Source organism: Lonchura striata, chromosome 10, assembly GCF_046129695.1.
Source record: "Lonchura striata isolate bLonStr1 chromosome 10, bLonStr1.mat, whole genome shotgun sequence".
Classification (NCBI taxonomy): Eukaryota; Metazoa; Chordata; class Aves; order Passeriformes; family Estrildidae; genus Lonchura; species Lonchura striata.
The window spans coordinates 3,061,277-3,081,185 of record NC_134612.1 but is presented as its reverse complement, the minus strand read 5'-3'; the positions used below and the strand labels follow the sequence as shown (position 1 = coordinate 3,081,185).

At 42.7% G+C, this 19,909-nt stretch overlaps 1 protein-coding gene across 1 annotated transcript in view; it reads right to left on the bottom strand.

Moving 5' to 3' along the window:
• Positions 1-10,844, bottom strand: part of AMER3 (APC membrane recruitment protein 3) — a 41,052-nt gene extending 30,208 nt beyond the window's left edge. Inside the window, exons 1-2 of the mRNA XM_021555802.2 lie at positions 10,689-10,844; positions 858-3,890 (exon numbers count right to left, since the gene is read on the bottom strand). Coding sequence (XP_021411477.2) covers positions 876-3,869 — 2,994 coding nt within the window. The 5' untranslated portion in view covers positions 3,870-3,890; positions 10,689-10,844 and the 3' untranslated portion in view covers positions 858-875. The remainder of the gene's footprint in view (positions 1-857; positions 3,891-10,688) is intronic.
• Positions 10,845-19,909: the final 9,065 nt, after the last annotated feature.

Sequence of the window (19,909 nt, the reverse complement as noted above, 5' to 3'; positions counted from 1 at the left end):
TCCCTGTATCCTTCTGTTCAGTAGTGAGCTGTTCCTTTATTCTCTGTCCTGGACCTTGCCTCCTCTTTGTCTTCCTTCTCCTCCAAAGGGGCCTTCTCAGAGGCCAAGGCTGGGCAGAGTCCAGCCAATCTGTCAGGTTTGGCAGGGCACATGACAGAGAATTTACCCAGGTTTCATACTTGTGTAACAAATTCCTCTCAGCAGCTGAAGGCCAGAGGATTTCTCAGCTGGCACAGAGTTAGAACTCGGTACAGATAGTGCCTGCTCTGGCCTAAAGCCTCGTGTGACAGGCAAACCTGAACCAGCACAATCGCTGCGTGCTCCACCAGCTGCTTCTGATCTGCAGCAAAGGTGTTTCTTACCCCTCTTACAGGGCAGATTCTGACTCTCCTGAGGCTATGTGAGTGTGGCTGAAGGACTTTCAAATGCTTGAGGTGCAGCACAGACCCTGTAATCCCTCTCTTGAAAAGCTTGTCAAGCCCTGCATGTGGAGAATGCCTTGGCTTCAGCTCTTGCTCTGCCACAGCACAGTTTGGCCAGAGACAAGCTGCACCTTCTGAAGAAACACTTCATGTTTGGAAGAAGGAGGAGCATCCTTTTGGTGCACTTAGGAGCACCAGCACAGCGCTGTGGCCTTTTCCTTGTGCTTGAGAGCACACCACATGTGTGCACCTGCAGGACAGGGCACATCTGCCCTGTGATTTCACACTGCAGATCCCTGACTTTCTCGTGTGACCCCCTGCATAAATGACAGATCCTCAATGCCTCAGCCTCCACTGCCGTTAAATGTCCCTCTGTGAAAATGGAACAGATTGAATTGTTTCACATTTAATTTCACCCTTCCCCTAAGCACTCACCTTCTCCATGCAGGTGTGTCACTGGTGGTTCCTGGCTGTCAAAGCTGTATCCCGAGCCACTGCCTCTAGGAGAGGGGACAGAGCAGTCCCTGCAGCCAGGCCATGGCAGGGGCTCTCTGCACAGTTCCAGGGTCCTGGGCTGCACTGCTTGGCCTCCTCAGGCTGCAGAGGGTCAGACAGACAGACAGCTGTGCTGTGTGAGCCCTGTGAGAAGGTACCAGCTATGTCTGGGCAGACAGAGTTAAAGAGAGGTAAAAATGTTGGTCTACTAAGAGATGTCTCAGGGCCAGAGTCACTTGGACTGAGACCAAAGTCCTTTAAATAGGAGAGTGCTTGATTATTCAGCTGGGCATATTCAAAATTGATCTTGCTTTGAGTAACCTCATCTAGGATTTTTGCTCTGCTTTTCTGATCTTCAGAGCAAATTTGCTCCCCATTTTGCTTCAAATGATACAGACTGCTAGACTGGAAACTTGTCTCATAGTTGTATTGGTTTGTGCTAGGAATGATGGGATATTCTGGAATTTGAGCAATGCAGCTGCATTCATTGTGCAGCAATAACTTGTTTTTGTACTGAGACATCTTATGAATGATACTGTTCATTTCATTCCCAATGTATTTGTCTTCCAGGTGCTTGTTTTCATAGCTGATTTTTAATGATGCCACCTGTGTTACACAGTGCTCTAAGAGCTGCACTATGTTAGTGCTGCTCTCTGTTGGTGTGGGGCTCATGTAGCTCTGGAAGTGATTGAGGGTTAGAGGCTCCGCTGGTTTGTCACAGGAAATAGAGTGATACATTAGTTTATTTCTGTCTTCCCTCTCAAGGGGATCTTGGAGTGAGGTCGCAGCAGTCTTGTAGGAGTAACATGATTCTACTTCCTGATTATCATCTAATGAAGGATTTTCAGAGCTTTGGGAGCCACTGTCTCTGTTCAGCTTTTCTGGCACTGGGTTTTTATCTCGGGCTGTCTCACATCCCAGGGAAACTGCTACCTTCTCATTTTTAGTTGAAGATGTCTGCAGATTGTCTCTGTTAGCCTGTGATTGTGGTGCATAACTTGATGATCTGGTGGTTTCCACAGTCCCGGGCACTGTAGATAAGTCTGTGTGGTGGCTCCCTTCTCTTCCTTGGAAATCCAGATCAGATGAGTCCAGGTTGTTGTCTCTTCCAGCAATGTTTACTGAAGAGGCCTGGGTTGCACGTTTGCTTTGCTCCAAAGGCACATATACATTAAATGTATTAGATTCACCCTTGCCTGGTGTCTCCTGCTGAGCTTCTGTGCTCCCTTTCTGCTCTGGACTGTGACTGGACAGGATCAATGAATCATTAGATTTTTCTGGCTGTGGTTGAGGACTCTGAAGGGAGTCAGGGGAGGGGATGAGTCCCGAGTGTTTTCGTAGCCAGTTTATTATCCCCATGGTCAGTGAAAGCTCAGTATCACAGAGCTTTAGCAAACATTCTTTGCCTTTCCATGTGCTGTGAAAAAAACCCTGGCTAATGATGTCTAGAGTTGGTTGAGAAGCCATGTTCTCCTCAGCTCCAACATGAAAGCTGTAAATGGACAAAGGGATTTCAATGGCTTGCTCTGAAACACTTTCAGAGGCACACAAGTCATCATCAAGGATAGGGTTTACTTTGACTTCATTTGGGTCATAGAAGAGCTCATAAAGGGCATCTCCACTGTAGCTGTCTCTTGGAAATCTACCTGGGACACCAGGGGTCTGAGCTTCCTTCAGTTCATCATCTTGTCCAGGAGAGAATGAATCATAGTAGCCTTCATCACTCGTGGATGTGGATTCCTGGTTTTCACTTTTCGGTGTTTCTGTTTCTGTGGAGCTGGCTTTGGAATTGTCACCTTCTTTATCAGGTGACACTTGGGGGTCTGTGACCAGTACAGCAGCCTGACTTCTATCCTTTTCTGTGTCAGAGCCAGGTATCTTCAGTAACTTCTTTTCAAAGAGAGCACTCTGATGCAGCCTTACTGATTTGTTGATGTTGTCCCAAAACTTTGCAAATTCCACTGTCTCATTCTGGCCAGGAGAGGCCAGCTGCTCCACCCCACCTTGGAAGGAGCCCATGCCAGAGCTGTCTTTGTGCTTGCTTCGCCTCAGCAGAAGGTCTTTGCTGTTCTCCAGCTCCAGGTGAGCAGAGCTCTCATCAGCAAAGATTTCCCCACAGCCAGTGAGGGAGTCGAAGCTCTTCAGGGAGGCAACATCTTCACACAGGGCATTGCAGTAGTCGTAGGAGGAGTCAGACTGCAGTTCACTGTCTGAGCAGTCCTGTGACAAGCAATCAGCTGCACAAGTTTCTCCAGTTTTGAAAAGATACTTTGCTAGACGTCCAGATAACTCACTCTTGCAGCCTGGAGAGGCTAGGTTTTTGTCCTTCTCCACCAGAAATGAGAAGCTGTCTGGTTTATTTTTTCTTATATGAAATATATCTCTGAGCCCTTTCTTAGATCTCTTGAGGGAAATCCTCTTCCTGGGAATAGTTTTTGCAACAGCTGGTACAAAAGGCATCTGTGGCACAAAGTTCCTGTAATCGATCATCTGACTGCTGCACGCAGACTGGCTGGGGCTGACCACACACTCCTTCTTACTGCTGGAGCTGGACATCCCTGAAAAGCTGATGCTATTGACAAGTCGGCCCTTGCCCTTCCCAACAAAGCCCTCCTCACAAGCCCTGCTGCTGGGGCTGCAGTTCTCTGTTTTGTCCACCTCAGCAACGCAGTCATGGGTTTTACTCTTCCTTACAAGCTTGTAGGAGGAGCCAGATGATTTTTCCAGGTTGTGACCACCAGCCCCGTTCCTTGCTGCTCTGGTAGAAAATCTGTAGTTCTTGTGTGTGGCCAAACATGCCAGCTGGACTTCAGCCACACTTTGGTTTCCCTCCAGAGCTGCCTTTTTGTCTCTGCCCATCTCATCTTTGTTGGTAGGAGCTGCATGTACTGGTGGCACTTTCTCATGTTGCACACTGGATTTTATGAAGGTCTTTCCTCTCTTGAGCTCCATACTGCTTCCTCACATCTGTTTCTGTAAAGAAAACAGCAGAACACAACTATTGTGAGGTTGGTGGGTACTGCTTGTAAATTTTGAATGCAAATGGAGAACAAAAGAAGGGACATTAGGCATTATAAAATTGAGCTTCTCTGCCATCAGATATTTCCATCAATGAGTCATGGTACTGCATGAGAAACAGATTGAGTGAAACTAAGGGTGTGTTGGCTTGAAGATTCAACATGGAGAAAACAGTGCACATTATGTGTTGGTAGTTGAGGCTCAGGGAATATTTTGTCTATTAGAAATAAACAGATTTGCATTGAGGATTTTGACTTCAGGATGGCTTTTAACAAGGTAAAAGTCTTGTTCTGAAGGTAGAAGAGGCATCAATGAAAAGCAATGCCTGAGAAACTTAACATGCAAATGTGTGTATCAGGTAGGCAGAAGTTCTTAGAAGAGGACAAAAATCTTAAGCTGGGAAATCTCCTGAGAAAACAGATCAAACTTTTGATACACAACACTTACTTTATATTAAAATAATCCTTATCTGTGAATAGAAAATCCATAAACCTTGGTACTACTCTGGAAACATGCAGAGACTGAATTACTGATTTTGCTCCCCTCTGAGTATAATATATCATTTTCTACACTGCTATTTTTATTGTCAAAAATCAAAAATGCCACATTGAAAATCATTGTTAGTCATGACAAAAGTGTCATCTCCAATTTATGAAGACCAGTGTAACACACAGAGACACTGCCATATTGAGTCTGCACTATGCATTGATTAGCTATTTCTAAAAATACTCTAGTATCTGTATCAATGCCAGTTCCAGGCTCTGCCTATATAGTTTAGTATTGAACCTGTTTTATGTTTTCATAAATCTAAGTAGTCATTAATTATTTTAGCCATGTCCCTTCCAGTTTTCTTTTTTCCAGTTCTTTTGTAGAAAAATCTGATCCTTTCCTGTCATGCATCAACTTGAATATTGAGTAAGTCAATGGATTTCATAAAGGTATGTCAGGGATGAAGCAAGAACTGCCTAAAAGCTGTTGGACCAACCAAAGTTTTACTTGATGGGAAACAGCAGAATAACTCCAAGTCCTGTTCTTGAAAGAACATGCTTGGATCTCTCCCATATGAAACCTCATTTAATGATTTATCTTGTTTTGAATTGGTTAGATATAACTAAACAACTGGAGTCACTGAACAGAAGATTTTAAATTCAGCACCAAGCCTAGGCTTTGTACTCCTAAAATAGAACCTAAAGCAGTCTTCAGGCTATTGTGAACTGTAACAGCTGTCTGTAGCCTCCAGAAGCTTTCCAGTTGCCAGGCCTTGCTGGAACAGCCACACTCTGACCATCACCTCACAAGCTGCAGGACTGTCTATTTGGGACCACTTCTCCAGCAGGCAGGTCACTGACAGCGCCCTTCTTCTAGAAGCTGCAAGCTAAAAGGTGATTAGCAATATTTACAAATAAATGTAGGTCAGTGACAAAAGGTAGAGAACATAAGGGCAAAGTGTGAATATTTGACATGTGCTGGAAACATGGTGGGTAGTGATAGATGGGCGTCTATTATTGTGATTAAGCTGTTGGCGCATTCATTTCTACTTGGCACTCCATGTGAGCGTTACAGAACATTCTTAATGAAAGCCAGTAAACATTTTACTACCCTGTCAGCTATCTGGAGTTCACTGATGCTGTGGGAAACTTGTTTTGCATATTTAGAAATAGGTCACTGGGACACGATTACACTCCTCTTCTGAAAAGCAAGGTGTGATCGACAAGCAATTCAGCATGCAGAACTCCAGCAGGGTTGTGAAAACAATCAGAAAAAGCTGATGCAAGACCAGCTATTAATGTCCCAGAAACAGTGTCTGACACCTCGGTCCTTTGCAAGTGCAGAAATAGGTACTGTGTCCCTGTGTCCCTGATGCTGCCAAGAAGCTCCTCAGAGGTCTGTGACATTGGCAAGTACCAGCCTTACAACAAGGTTATGTAAGACTCTTTGAAGTCCTGTAGCTTTTTCTGCCCATTCTGAGTATTGAGCAAAGGTCACTTTTGTGGGATATTGCATACTTGGGAACTTTTCCACAGATGCATTAAAAAGGCTTTGGGGGATGGATTAATTTACTGTCAAGTATGCAATATAGTAAAGCTAAGAATTTAGGATGAAATTAGGTAATCTTTGGAATAAAGTAAAGTTTGGTCTGAATTGTATCTCCCTGATAAGAAACGCAATGGAGGACCAGTTTGATAACTGTGTCTAGAAACTTAGAAACTTCAAGGTTTGTTCTGTCTTTTTTTTTTTTTTTTTTTTTAATAGATTAGATGAGCAGTTTTATCTTGAAGCCAAAATGGCCAAAGTAACATATTTACTGAGAATATCTGTAGCATAATAATGTAAGATACACTGATGGTAGCTGATGCTGCCTTTTCAGTTTCTTCTGATGAGGAAAAAAATGTTAGCTGGTGTTTTGGTTTTGTGGGGATTTTGTAGTTTGGTTTGGTTTGGTTTTGGTTTTGTTTTTAATCTACAATATATATATCTAATCACTAAATTTGTATTCTAATTATTTAATGTTACTATTTATTCCCATATATTCTATTTCTAATACTCCCTCAGGATTAATGCCAGACTTATATCTAGTTCATTGTGCCATCCTGCTTATTCTAAGACTGTCATCTTTGTAAAACTTCCCCATTAAAAATGTTATTTAAAATGAACAGAGGAAAGGGAGGACTTCCTCAGTCAACTCTTTGAGGGCTCCTCAGGACAAACTACCAGAGTCTGCAGATTTTTTAAAACATTCTTCTTAGATGCTGTTTTGAAACTTCCCATAATCTGAGTTCCTTTTCATACTCAGGTGATGTAAACTGTCAATGTACTTCTTTCCAAAAATAGACCAGAAATATTTATGTGATTATTCTGTCTTTCTATATCTATTAATACTTTTAGCCCTTTTTGTTGGAATGAAATATACCATGATACCTTTTTTTTTTTTTTTTTTTTTTGGTCTCTGCTGGGACACAAGTTCTATTTCTAACCCCAGAAGCAGTACCAGTGAAGTAAGGAACAGGCTAAAGTGCTGTAAAGGAAAGTTACCCTCCAGTAGTTACATAAAGCTAAATCAAAATTCTATGAAAAATTATTACAGACATTTAAAACATAGTACATTTTTATAGGATTTCTTGACCCATGCACTCAGCCTGTCTTTGTTTCTTTTCAGGATATCACTTTTTCCACAGGGATAAAAAATATATGAGGGCCTGATTTCCATCTTTGTAAAGGAAATACAACTTGCAATTAAAAGTCACTGTAAAGAACAGAAACCAGTGGAAACTAGCAGTCAGTGTACTGAGAGTCTCAATGTTTTCTTCATTAATAACAAAATGGTTTTTTACTATCTGCGAAATTGCTTATGGAATGTGTATAAATAGAAGACATCCTCAAATCTTGCACTGGGCTATAGTTTAGTTGCCTTTTACAAGAAGATTGGGTACAGCAGCAGCACTGAGGCTTCCCATCCACAGTTAACAGTACTTTTTATCTGGCTTGATCAGATCAGCTACTCACTTTTAGGATTTCACAGGTGTCTAAGCAAGCAATTAGACATGGGTTTGAGGCTGATACCAAATGGTAGTAAGGTTTTCTCTTAAATTTGGATAATATTGCTCATAAAATGCAGAGTTGCTTCATGCTCAAACGTATACCATCTGTGCAGGGTGTGTCACAGCCTTTTCAGAAAATCAGGAGGTTTTACTGCATCTGTGATTCATCTGAAAGTAAATTAAAGTTTTAGAATGGAAAGATGAACACATTCCTGTGGGCTGAGGAGACTTGATTTTAGGACAATCAAAGCAATTGCTTCTGGATCTGGGTTATGAGGACCTTAGCAAGACTCAGTTAGGTAACTGTTCTGGCTAATAAGAGCCATATTCAGATGGCCTAAATCATCCCTAAGGCCAACATACAAGGACCAAAGAGGAGTGCAATGGAGCCAGATATTCATTAGGAAAATGGGTGGAGGCAGGATTTAAACTGTGCAGATGTTGCTTCTGTCATGTCAGTCAAAGAGAAGGGTCACATTTGCCTCTGCCCATGGCCCCAGCACTTTCTGCCAGCCAACTACAAGTTTCCCTCTGTGGGAGAATGTGAGAGAGCCTTACTATGGGTTTTTGGCTGGGTCAAAGTTGTATCTTTCTAGTTTATAACTCAGCAGAAAGGTTTGTTTAGGCCATCTTCAAAGAAAAGGTAAAACATCAGTCCTTTTGCATGTAATTCTAGGAATACCATTCTACTGGGAAATAGAGGTAACTGTTTCAGTGAGGTTGTATGTATAGAAATAATACTATTACAAAGAGGAAATTTAGATAAAGTCTCCAGCTTTGGCAAGTTTGGCTCAAAATAATTTTGCTCAAGTAGGAAAAAATGTAATTGAGGTTCATTTATTTCAAAATCTTACCAGCTATCCAGTTTGGACTTCTCTTACTTGCTTGTTTGATGTGTAATTTATATATAATCATCTCTCTTGGAGATAGAAATAGGTTAAATTCAGAATGTAGTGATTTTGAAGGGGAGATAGGAGGGTCCTTTCTTTACATTTAGATTACTCTTACAATTGGCAAATTGTGGTGCCATGCTGTCTCTTGCTAAGCAGAGTTCTGCATATCACTTGGCACCTGAATTTCACCTGCCTCCAAGCATTTTCCTTTTATTAAATAAAAAGTTGATAAACACTGAATAGTTTTTCAGGCTTTTTAATTAAAAAATAAGGAACAACGTCTCTTTGTACTGCTTTTATGTTTTCAGATACAAGTTTGGAGTGAGTCCAAAATTCCTTTTCCACAAGTGGCTTCATCCCAGTCATACCTAAGATGCTGAGTATCAGAGGTACCTTTGAAAATGTTACCCTGCTTTTTAATCAGAAATTATAGCATAATTAAATTTCCTGAAAGCATCGCTCTGGTTTGGGTATATGGACATGCATTAAGATTCAGAGCCATGCCTTTTAAGATTAAATTTTTTAAAAAATATTTCTTGATAAACGATGTAATGGGAAAGGGGGGAAGAACAGAGCACTCTGGGAGGCTCTCCCGATTCTTAACCTCAGGAGGATTTTTACTGGCCACCAATTAGAAGTCCTAAAATGCACAAAACAAGCAAGCATGAGGTGGTGAAAGCCACAGCTACTTTTAAAGTCAGTGAACAACACTAATTTTAATCTTTCTTATCTAATCAATTAGCAGTGCATAAGGAACAGCTGGTGCTCCCAGTAAAGTGTGTAGTGGGAGGGAGATTTTTGGAATAAGACTGTTTATTTACAGGGAAAAATATTAACTCTCTATCTGAGAAGATGAAAGTGAATAATGGGAATACTTACTAATAATCATGAACATATATTCCATTCTGTTAATTTGATTTTTAATTGTGAAGCAGAATACGGCTTCCTTGCCAGAGGGTAGTGATATTCTCACTGCAGTTATTGTAACACTGTTTCTAGCAAGCAAATAAACGTAACAGCTCTTTTGGTAAAAAGCAAAGAGGATTTTAAAGCAGGGCTCATCTTCTCCCTTAAACTGATTACCCTGCTACCATCTCATCTCCATTAGAAAGCAGAAAAGAAGAGGGTGGAAAGGATGGAGGATGTAATCAGGGACAGTCGTGATTCAGGAAGCAGCAGAATGTTTATTTTTAAAGGCGCCTGTGTGACACACAAACCTGCATTGAGATCATGCCTCTCTTTAGGAATACTCCTCTCATCATCCTTAGTGGCTGTATCTTATCATGCCCCTTAATCATTTGTCTCTCTCGGGTAACCCAGGATGCCCAATTATTTGCATGTACATTTAGGTCAGGCAATGGCTTTCTCATGAAGAACCAGCAAAAAGCATATTGGTGTGTTTTTAATTCAATCCTCATTCCACTGAGCACACAAAGTAAAATCTTACACTCCCCAGCAGGATACTAGAAAGATGTGTAGTTAAATGCTTAATCTTATTAGCAATGTGCTATAGGGAAGCCTGAACCTCCTTTTAAGCCCTGACAACTGTTTTGTGGAGCTCAGGATTTTTCATAGTAAAATTAACCACGTTTCTACTCCTAGCTCACTGTCCTGCTGTGTGCTGACAGGAGGGATCCCTGGCAGCACAGCAACACCCAGTGCTTCCCCAGCTCCATCTGGGATGCTCACAGCATCCCCCAGCCCCATCTGGGACACCCACAGCATCCCCCAGCCCCATCTGGGACACCCACAGCATCCCCAGCCACGCATGGGGTGTGTGGCAGGGCAGAAGGAGGCTGAGCCCATGACAAAAGGAGGCTCTTTCTCTGACAAAACCTCTGCACCCCTCTCTCAGTTTTCTACTGTACCTGAGGCTGAAAGAAACGTAACTGGCTTGAAATGTTCCGATTACATCATGTAAAAGGGCAGCTTTAACTCCTGCGCAGGGAGCTTTCAAATCGTCGCTGCACTGCTAAGAGAAGGCAGCAGAGCAGAAATCTCCACTGCATACCTGAGAAGGAAACAGGGCTTTTTTTTCTTGCCCTGACCCAGCAGCCTGTTGGTACCAGACAGCAAAGTGTTAACACTGACAGCTTTGGCTCTCCTCAGTAATTTATTGCTTTAAAAGGAGATGGGATGTTCATTTTTATAAACGCAGGCACAGACTTGCCATATGTATGGAAAAAGAAGTAAAAAGCAATGCTTCAAAAACAAGCAGTCATTCCAAAATAATACTCACTCAGAGTCGCTGTGTCAGAGCAAAAGAAATGCCATTGCAATTGCACAGAGCAAACGAGGCAGATCACAAAAATCCTACTCACCATGTTTTATCACTGAGCAGAAATCCTCTGTCTCCTAGCCTTGCTCCTGAAGCTGGTCTTTATCCAGGCACTCCTGTGATGCTTTACAGATTCTGAGGGGCTGGACCACTGCTGCTCTCCAGTGTTATTCTCCACCCCCTGTCTTTTCCTCCTCCTTCTTCCTTCATCCCCACCCCCTCATTCCTCCAGCTTGTAGCTTTTTCGTACCTAACATAGATTCTAAGCTTCCACATGGAGCTTGATATAGGAAAGATTCTTATTTCAGCCATCTGCTCGATGCCACAGAAATGCCTCCTTTGCTTTAGGAATAAAAGCAAGGAGGTGAGCTCGGGAGTTTCTGAGCCAGCATTTTGGTTCCTCTCTATATGACTGCTTATTAAAGAGAGAGGAATACATCTGAATTAATTTCATTTCTCACATGTTCTTTTGTTTCAGACTAGGATTCAGGAAAAGTGATCTGAATGTGTTTTGGTTAGTGTGATGCTTCACTGGCAGTGTATGCAGGCTATTGGACTGTGCCACCCTTTGTAGAGCTTGAGTGAAAGCTGAAATTAGAAGGGATTTCATGTGGAAACAAAGTGGTGTGAGGGGAAAGAGTGACTATTTCAGCTGCCCAAGGCTGGAGTGCCTGTTGTTAGCCTCATTCTGCCTTCAACAAAAATCATTTACCAAATTCTCCTTTCAGTCTAACTTCTGCTTCAGTGTGCAGCAATGGCAAGATCTGATGTTACAACATCATTCTCTGTTATATAGATGAGTTTACTACCATCACAAACACCAGGGCTCTAATTTCACAGAAGTGTAAAGCTGGTATCCTTCCCCCAGCCCTCTCCACTTGAAGGGCTCCCAATCTGATCATACCTTGATTGTCCCATTGATTCCTATCGAAGTCCTTTACATCAGCCTCTCCAGGCCTCCTGCTTGTTGAAACACCTCTGCTGGGGGCATAATAGGAGCCTCTTAAAAGCCAGAGTGGATGCCATGAAGCAGTGGCTTAATCCACTTCAGCAGCTCTCCTGTGAGTTTAGAGCTGCACTCAGGATAACGCGGCAGTCGTTGAGGACTGGTGTCTGCAGGGGAGCTGCCCTCCTGATGCAGGGGCTTCTTCACAGCTGCTCTAGGGCAGCAAACAGGCAGCTCTTGGATGGCTGAAACACACAAGTCCAATCCCTGGAGGCATTTAGAAAATCTCCAGCTCTGCATGAATACGAGCATTCCCTCGCAACTGGAGCAGGTGCATCAGTCAGAGAGCTAATCTCTACTGTCCCCACATCACAGCAGAAAGGGAACAAAAGCCTCAACCTGCTCCCTGTTCTCATCTTCCTTTTCATTGTGTGCTTTTGCTGAATCTTGGAGAGAGGGGAGGAAAGGAGCTTGAACTTTCGTGCTGTCTAAGCTTCTAAAGCTGGAAAATCAGCCTGTTAACTTTAAAGTCTGCAAAACAGAGTGCTCCTGCTCTGAATGTCAGAACCACTCAGGTGTCCCTGATGGTAGAGATGGGAAAATTTCATCTTGGGGAAAACCCCTGGGTTAAATCTAACCCACAACATGTAGAAAGCCTTTGTGTGACTTTACCAAGAGACTGGCGGGAGGAAAGAACAGGTTGTGGGTGAATCCTAGTAGTTCTGGCAAGTAGATTAAGAACAATCATGAGAAGAAACACCTTAATTAGAAATAGATTTGGTGGGTTTTATTCTGCATGAGATATTAATTTTAATATAGAAGGAAGCCTTTCTTCATGAGTGATATATGAAGCCGCCAAATTTTCAGGTGGCACTTCATTGCTCTGCAGTGATGTAGCTTTTGAGTGCCTCCCCTTTGTTTTGGAAAGAGGAGGCCTATATGAGGCTGAAGTCCTTCTTACAAGCCAAGTAACACCAAAGCTTGTTAGAAGCACTTACAGACATGAGAATCAATCAGAGGTCACAGCTGTCACCTGTGCCCAGGTGGCCAAGAAGGCCAATGGCAACCTGGCTTTTATCAGCACTAGTGGGGCTAGCAGGACCAGGGCAGTGACCATCCCTCTGTGCTGGGCACTGGTGGGGCCAAGCTCAAGTACTGGTGTTGGGCCCCTCACCTCAATGGTGAGAGGCTGGTGTGTGTGCAGAGAGGAGAATGGAGCCGAGGAAAGGGCTGGAGCACAAGTCTGATGAGGAGCAGCTGAGGGAGCTGGGGGTGTTTAAGCTGCAGAAAAGGGGGCTATGGAAAATCTTCTCACTCTCTACAACTCCCTGAGAAGAGGCTGCAGCCAGGTGGAGCTGGGCTCCCAGGTGAAAAGGGATTGGACAGGAGGAAATGGCCTCAAGTTATGCCAGGGAAGGGTTCAGATTAGATATTAGGAAAAAATTATTTACCAAAAGAATTGTCAAGCATTTTGGAGCAGGCTTCCCAGGGCAGTGGTGGAGTCCCCATCCCTGGAAGTGTTCAAAAAAGCATGCAGATGTGGCACTTGGAAATACAATTTAGCCATGAGTATCATGTTGGTGCTGGGTTATTGCTTGGTCTGGATGGTCTTGCAGGTCTTTTCCAGCCTTAATGATTCTGTGATTCTGGTGCTGGTATTGTCTGATCAAAACTAAGAGCTTAGATTTTTTTATTTGAAAGTTATTTCATACAATTTCCAAGCTGAGTTTCTGAACTCTGAAGTGTAGGCATTAAAGGTAAAAGCATCAGAAAAGATATACCCAAATATGCCATGTGAAGAAGGATGTGGGCAACAGAGAACATTTAAAATTACATTCAAGGCCTACTTCATGTTCAAACTGAGCACAATAAAATGAAGACATGGAGAAAATAACTTGGGCAGAGAGGAGCTCTTACCTCCATCACTGTTTTAGGTAGCTTCCATACATGCAGTCTCTAGAACACCCTGTTGCTGTTCCTCAGGAGCTGGGAAAGGTCTCATGTCATGTCCCCATTTTCTAACAAATGGCAGCTGTTGTCCCTGTGCTGCAGGAGTTAGAAGGGATCAACGTAGACCTGGATGAGATACCCAAAACTGTTCATAGAGATTCATGTAAAGCATCTTCTAAGATGAGAGATCTCCAGGTTTTAGGATGTTTCCTTTGGACAGAAATTTCCAGCTTTAAAGCCTTTTATTTCCCTTCTTCATGAGTAGTAGCTTAAATCCACCAGCCATCCATTGGCTACAGCTATCCATGGCCATAACCTGCATGAACCTAAATCATGGTATCCCTGTACACACTGGTAAATGCACAGGATACTGGCTAGCAGCTGATCCATGGTAGCCCTAATGCATTACAGCAGAGCTTTTTTTACTTCCTAGGTAGTCCTCAACTTGCAGTTCCCTCAACATCCTTTTCTGCTGTCACTTCATTTCAGGCTATTTCACCATGGCTGTTGATCAGCTTCACTCAAAATGTTGGCAATTGGAGAACCTAATCATCCTCTCTGATTAATTCTGACTCATTCAGTCTGTCCAGAATTGTTCGGGGCATCACTGGGCATAAAAGGGAAGGGAAATCAAAAACCTGTAAATGAGGGGGCTGTGGCACAGCTGCCGTGTATTTAGCAGATGCACACAGCCCTTGGCATGGTGAGTAGGAAGAGGGCTCTTGAGGGAAGAGGGACTAAGGGATGCACAGTTCCTGGTGAGGGAAGAGTGGGGTGGCAGGGATCCTTGGGGAAAGGAGGAGGAAAATCCTCATGAGGGGCAGTATGGAAGCACAGGGAGGGAGTTTTTAGATGAAGCAGGCCCAGACTCCCAGAACATGTAAGCCTGAGTCTCCTCATGGTGAGTAGGAAATGTTTGCATCCAGTGATTAAAGACAACTATTAGCATAAGCAACTCATAAAAGGCAATCTATATAACTTTTTAATTTCCTGCCATGGAAGAATGTAGCAGATTCTTTAACCCTGAGACTCAGAACTAAAGTGTTTGCTGAATTAGCTGTATTTGTTTCCAAGGAATTGCTTACAGACTGAATTTGATCCAGGCTATTTCCTACTGGTGAACTAATGAAGAGTCTAATATCCCCAATCCAGTTTCTGCTAACATCAGGTTAAACTTAATTATTCATGGATTCTTATCAGTGTTTCTTAGGTTTGCATGTCGAAGAGAAGTGGTAATGGGATATGGAGCTTTTTCTGTCCAGATTGCTAGCAGGAGTCTGCCCTAGGTTGAAGGGAACAATCTGACTGCTTCCCAGGGCTTTCATTAAGTTAATTGCCACTCTCTTCTCAGTTGCTTGGTGAGCTAGTGTATGCTGCAAATTTTAGAATCATGAATTGCTTTTAATAACATCAGTACTTAGCAAAGGAAATGAAAAGATTCTTATCCACAGATATCTGCAAGGGTACTCAGCTTCAACATCTCCTGTTTGTCTTCACTGTCAGGCAGTGACATTTCCATATTTGCAGCCAAGGGGATGATGAGGCGCAGCAGGTAGAGTCACCAGAGCAAATTCAAGTATTAAAAAGCTTGGCTGTGCTGCCTCCCAGGACCAATAATGATGTCATCAGAGACAGGAAGGAGTGCCCAGTGCCTCCAAAATGGGACTGATCACAGCCTCATCCTTGCTATCCTGGGAACCCTGGGTGACTGATTGTAAACTGCTTGTGGACCCAAAGAATTTAAAGGGATTTTGAGGAAAAAAAGGAAGTACTGAAGACATTTCTCCAGCTGCTTGTTTTGGAGTCATGACTGCCCTTAATCTTTCTGCTTTAAACAAAAAGCTCTTGAGTAATAAATATTTGTCTATAAAATCAGTATGGAAAAATTATCTGCATTATATGCTATGAAGAACTATGTCAAAAGAATTGTTTCACCAAATAATGAAAAACTCCAAGGCTCTAGAGACCAGAGAAAACATCTGGAAGAGACAAGAAACTTCAGGGACTTGAATACAGAAATATTAATATACAAGACAGATTTTCAGAAGTTTTTCCTTCCAGATATGTTTATGTGTCATAGACATCTGTCCAGATGAGTCAAGAATACCTCCAGTTTATTGAACTGCATTAACAGGCACTGCTGTCTGAAAGGCAAAATAAGTATTCAGCATAAGGCATGAGAATGGCAAAATGTGCTATTCCACAACCATCCCAGTGCCACCTATAAGCAAAAATTTCTCAGTTCTGCTGAGGAAGATGCTGTTGTGTTGCCTTGAGAGAAGGTTATAGGAATTATTTTATTAGTTGTGTGTGACTTGGTTTCCCTGCTTAATTTTATATTGCTCTCCGCCTGAATAGATCAAATGCTCTGAAGACTTTGTTAGAGACTCAGTCAGGAAGCTGGAACAAGAGAGATATCAGTGTAAGTAGCCATAGATACACAGCTTCAGATAATAGATACAGTCTCTCAGTGAGCCAGCAACTCTCCCAGTGCTTTTCATGGGACAGCCTTTCAAACAATAAAGTTGGGATCAAAGGAGGCCTAAAACTGCTTAAATAAGAGAGAAGTGAGTAGTCAGATAAACTTAGTGAGGGTGAATGCAATGGCACAGCAGGCTCAGGTTTAAATGCAGGGACAGTGGCACACAGAGCTGTGGCTGCTGCTCCCTTGAACTGCTTGTATGCTTTTATTTCACATCCCAGTGAAATAAATAATCATGTGTTGCATAGAAGCTGGCTTGCTCACACTGCAGAAGATATACCTGCCACAGGTCTTGTAAAGGAGTCCTCATGGCAGGTATGGAGGCCAGGAACCCAATCACAAATGCTGTTCTGAGGGAAGAAACATCTTAACTGAGTGCAGTTGGTTGGTCCTCAAGGAAAAGGAGTGCTACAGACAATTTGTGAACTGTGAGGAGTAGCCCTCTGCTGTGTGCAAAAATTCCACTGGTCTGCCAGGCAGTATTTAAATGCAGGCAAACAAAAAACATTTGGAAGATGCATGAGAGATGAAGCCTTTGAAATTGCCAGCAGTGCAATTGGTAACAATGTGGTTAGCAATGCTTCTGCTTGATTTACTCACTGGAGCACACATTTTGGAAATAAATCTGTGTGTTTGATTTATGTTCTTAGTGGCAATGTCACGGCCAGATTTCATTTTGTAGTGGCAAGTTGTAAATCTTAGAAGATAATGAAACACACATTCTTAAATGCAGTTTACTAGCAGACCTGGAGATAATGTTGGCAGTGTTGGTTGCTCTTATTCTCCTGCCTTCCACATCCTGGGTGGCAGTGGCCAACTCCAGAAGCTTTCTGCCTGCTGCTGCCTGAGCTGCCATCACAGCTGGAAGGTGAAACCTCTGACTGCTCCTCAAAATCATCAAATGTTGTTTGTGGTAGAGCATGGCATTACAAGCAAGGCTCTTATGCCAGTGAAATATGACCATTAATGTATCTTTGCAGTAACAGTAAATAAAGCAGTACAACTGAACAGACTCAACACGTGACTAAATGGATCATGAGTATTGACCATGCCAAGGTCATAATTTTGTTTTCAGTTACACTAATTACCAGCAGGTTTTAAAATATGTTATTTTATGTGTCTTGTAGCTGGCAGGCTATTTAGAGAGGGATGATTTGCTGAGTACTATTCCTTGGGTTTATCCTTTCATGGTTCTGGCTGCTGCCATCACTCTGCAACAAAACAGTCTCTCACAGTGGTTTGATTTTTCACAGAGGGATTATTAACGTTTCTGAGCCAGCTGATAGACCTAGGCAGGACTCAAGCATATTAATCTGTTCCATGTTTCTCTAATGAACGTGCAAAAGCCATTTTTGAGGCAGTAGTCGAGTGCCAGTGCAGGGTTGGGAGATGGGAACAGTGCTTGGAAGGACAAACAGCCAGGAGCCAAGCCTGGTGAGGCTATGCAAGTTGGGCTGTGTTAGTATGGGGTGGATGCTCTGTTCTTTGTTGCTGTGTGTTGAGGAGGGTGGGAAGTCTGTAAAACAGGACACTTTGATTTGGGGAAAGAGATTCAGAAATTATTATTGGGCTTTTATACAGAGGTTATAGAATCAAAGAATAGTTTGAGTTGGAAAGTACCTTAAATCATCTCATTCCATCTCCCCGCCATGGTCAGGACGTCTTTCATTAGACCAGTCTACTCAAAGCCCTATCCAACCTGGTCTTGGAGAGAGCAATTTCTTGCCCTAAAATGCACTTACAGAACCTGCACCTTTGAAAAAGAGTAGTTTATTCTTAATACCCCTGTTTCTATGTGCCTGGTTTGAAACACCTTACAGGGAGTCTAATTTTTCTTGCAAATCAGACACTTTAAGGTGCTTCAAAGCCCTTGATATGTTGAGATTTTGCTGTGTAAAAAGAAAAGGCAGCAGGTGACTGATGAGTTTGCAGAGTTTGAGTGGGAGCTGTATGAGAGTGAAGTGGGGAGTGCTGCTGGCTGCACACAGTTACAGCTGTGAAGTCATTTGGAGCTTGGCAGTGTCTCAAAGAGACTGGCTCTTTCAGAGCTGACAGAGTGGTATCCCAAAGTGGACAGAAGCCAGCCACAAAATGAGTTCACTTCTTCCTCAGCTCATTAAATGAGTTGCCCAGTGAAGAATGAAGTCTGGGTTTGCACATAGGTACCTGTGTTGTCACAGAAATGGTATGAGGGTGACAGACCTCAGATCCATCATTTGTTGCTTTAGTATGAAGTTCTGCTTTAGTATGAAGTGTTTCTGCATCCCCTCACTCGATGGGGAGGGGATCTGTGGGGACACCCTGCAAACCAGTCAGAGGAATGCCAAATGGGGCTGGAGGAGGCAGCTTTCCCTGCCTTTGGCTCTTTTACAAATATTTTCCCTAATGCCAGCATGGACCAAACCCAGGTTAGTCTGCTCCAGATTGGGAAGCATTGCCCCAGTAATTAGAATTACCTAAAATAACAAGGTGCTGCAAAGCCTGAGTAGTGGAAGAATGCAGGTAATATGCAGAGAAGCATGAGTCAGGGAGGAGGCCAGCTCTGAACTGCTGAGATCTTCCCACAAGTGCTGCAACCTGTGGCAGTGAGGGGAGGAGTGGGCAGCCAGGAGGGCAGGAATCACCTTCTTTCCCATCAGGTGAGTCTGTGTACCTGGCATCATCCTCCCAAGACACTCTGATCAGGCTTCTAGATTCTTTGATAATAATATTGTTTTCCCCATCCCAGAAAGGTCTTTTTTCAACAACAGGTATTAGAAGTTGTTCATTTTTTGCCTGATCTACCTGATGTGTGCTGCTGTTTTCAGGTGAAATGTCTGATGGAGTTCTGATTATTGAGGTGCTGGCCTGTCACATCCCTTCAGTGTCCAAGCTGAAGTAAAGAAGAAGTAAATAGTCAATGTCAGCTTTCATGGAATGGAATAATTTGTTGCACAGCATTAAAGAATTTTTAACATGAACATTCATCTTATGACTGCATTATGGCTTCTTTTTAGTTTAATTTCCAGATCAGAAAGATTTAGGAAATGTTCTTTGTACCTACCTACTTGCCCCTCCCTTTGGATAACTTCTACAACTATTAGCCAGGTTTAGCCTAACTTGACATAGTGAGAGAGGCCTCAGAAAATACTGCCTTTGTTTAATGGTTTCATGAAACTAGATAGAGGCAGGCTGTGTAATAGGATCCATGGGAGGAAAAAGGCTGGAAAAGAAACTCCAATTTAATTGGAAAGCAGAAAATCTGCATTGCTGGCAGGTAAACACCTTAGCAAAAGCAGTTGATTAACAAGGTCCAAGAAAAGAAAGCTTTGTTACAGTGCTTGAATTATTACTTCATATGTAAATCAGAGAGGGGGAAAACCTGTTTATTAAGCAGCAATGCTTTTATAAGCCTTAACATAGTAGTAAATAAAACATGAGAAAATGGTAAAAACTTAAATATGAGCTATTTTCCCATACTTTTGGAAAACCTAGTTGTTTTCCAGATTCACTGTGGGATTTTTAGGTAATCCTGCAAGTGCTGTAGACCCCCACTTCTCACCCTCCTCACTGCACAGATGGGGGAATGAATGCAAAGGGACACCAGTATTTCCTGGGTTATCACAGTCATTTGACCAGAGAATCTGACTCAGAACATTCAATATTTCTGTGAAGAATTACTGAAATCCCAGCCAGCACCTCTATCTATCTGATTAATTCAATCCAACACCAGAGATGGAGTGTTACACATAAACTAATGCCTTTCTTCTCCATCACTGGGCTGCCTGATAGTGTCACTGAGCCTTTTTTGCACTTGTATTAATGAGAAAAAAAAAAAAAACTGAAACTGAGGGGTTGAGTGGGGGTTGGTGGGTCTTCTTGTTGTTGTTTCCTTTTTTTGAGCAAA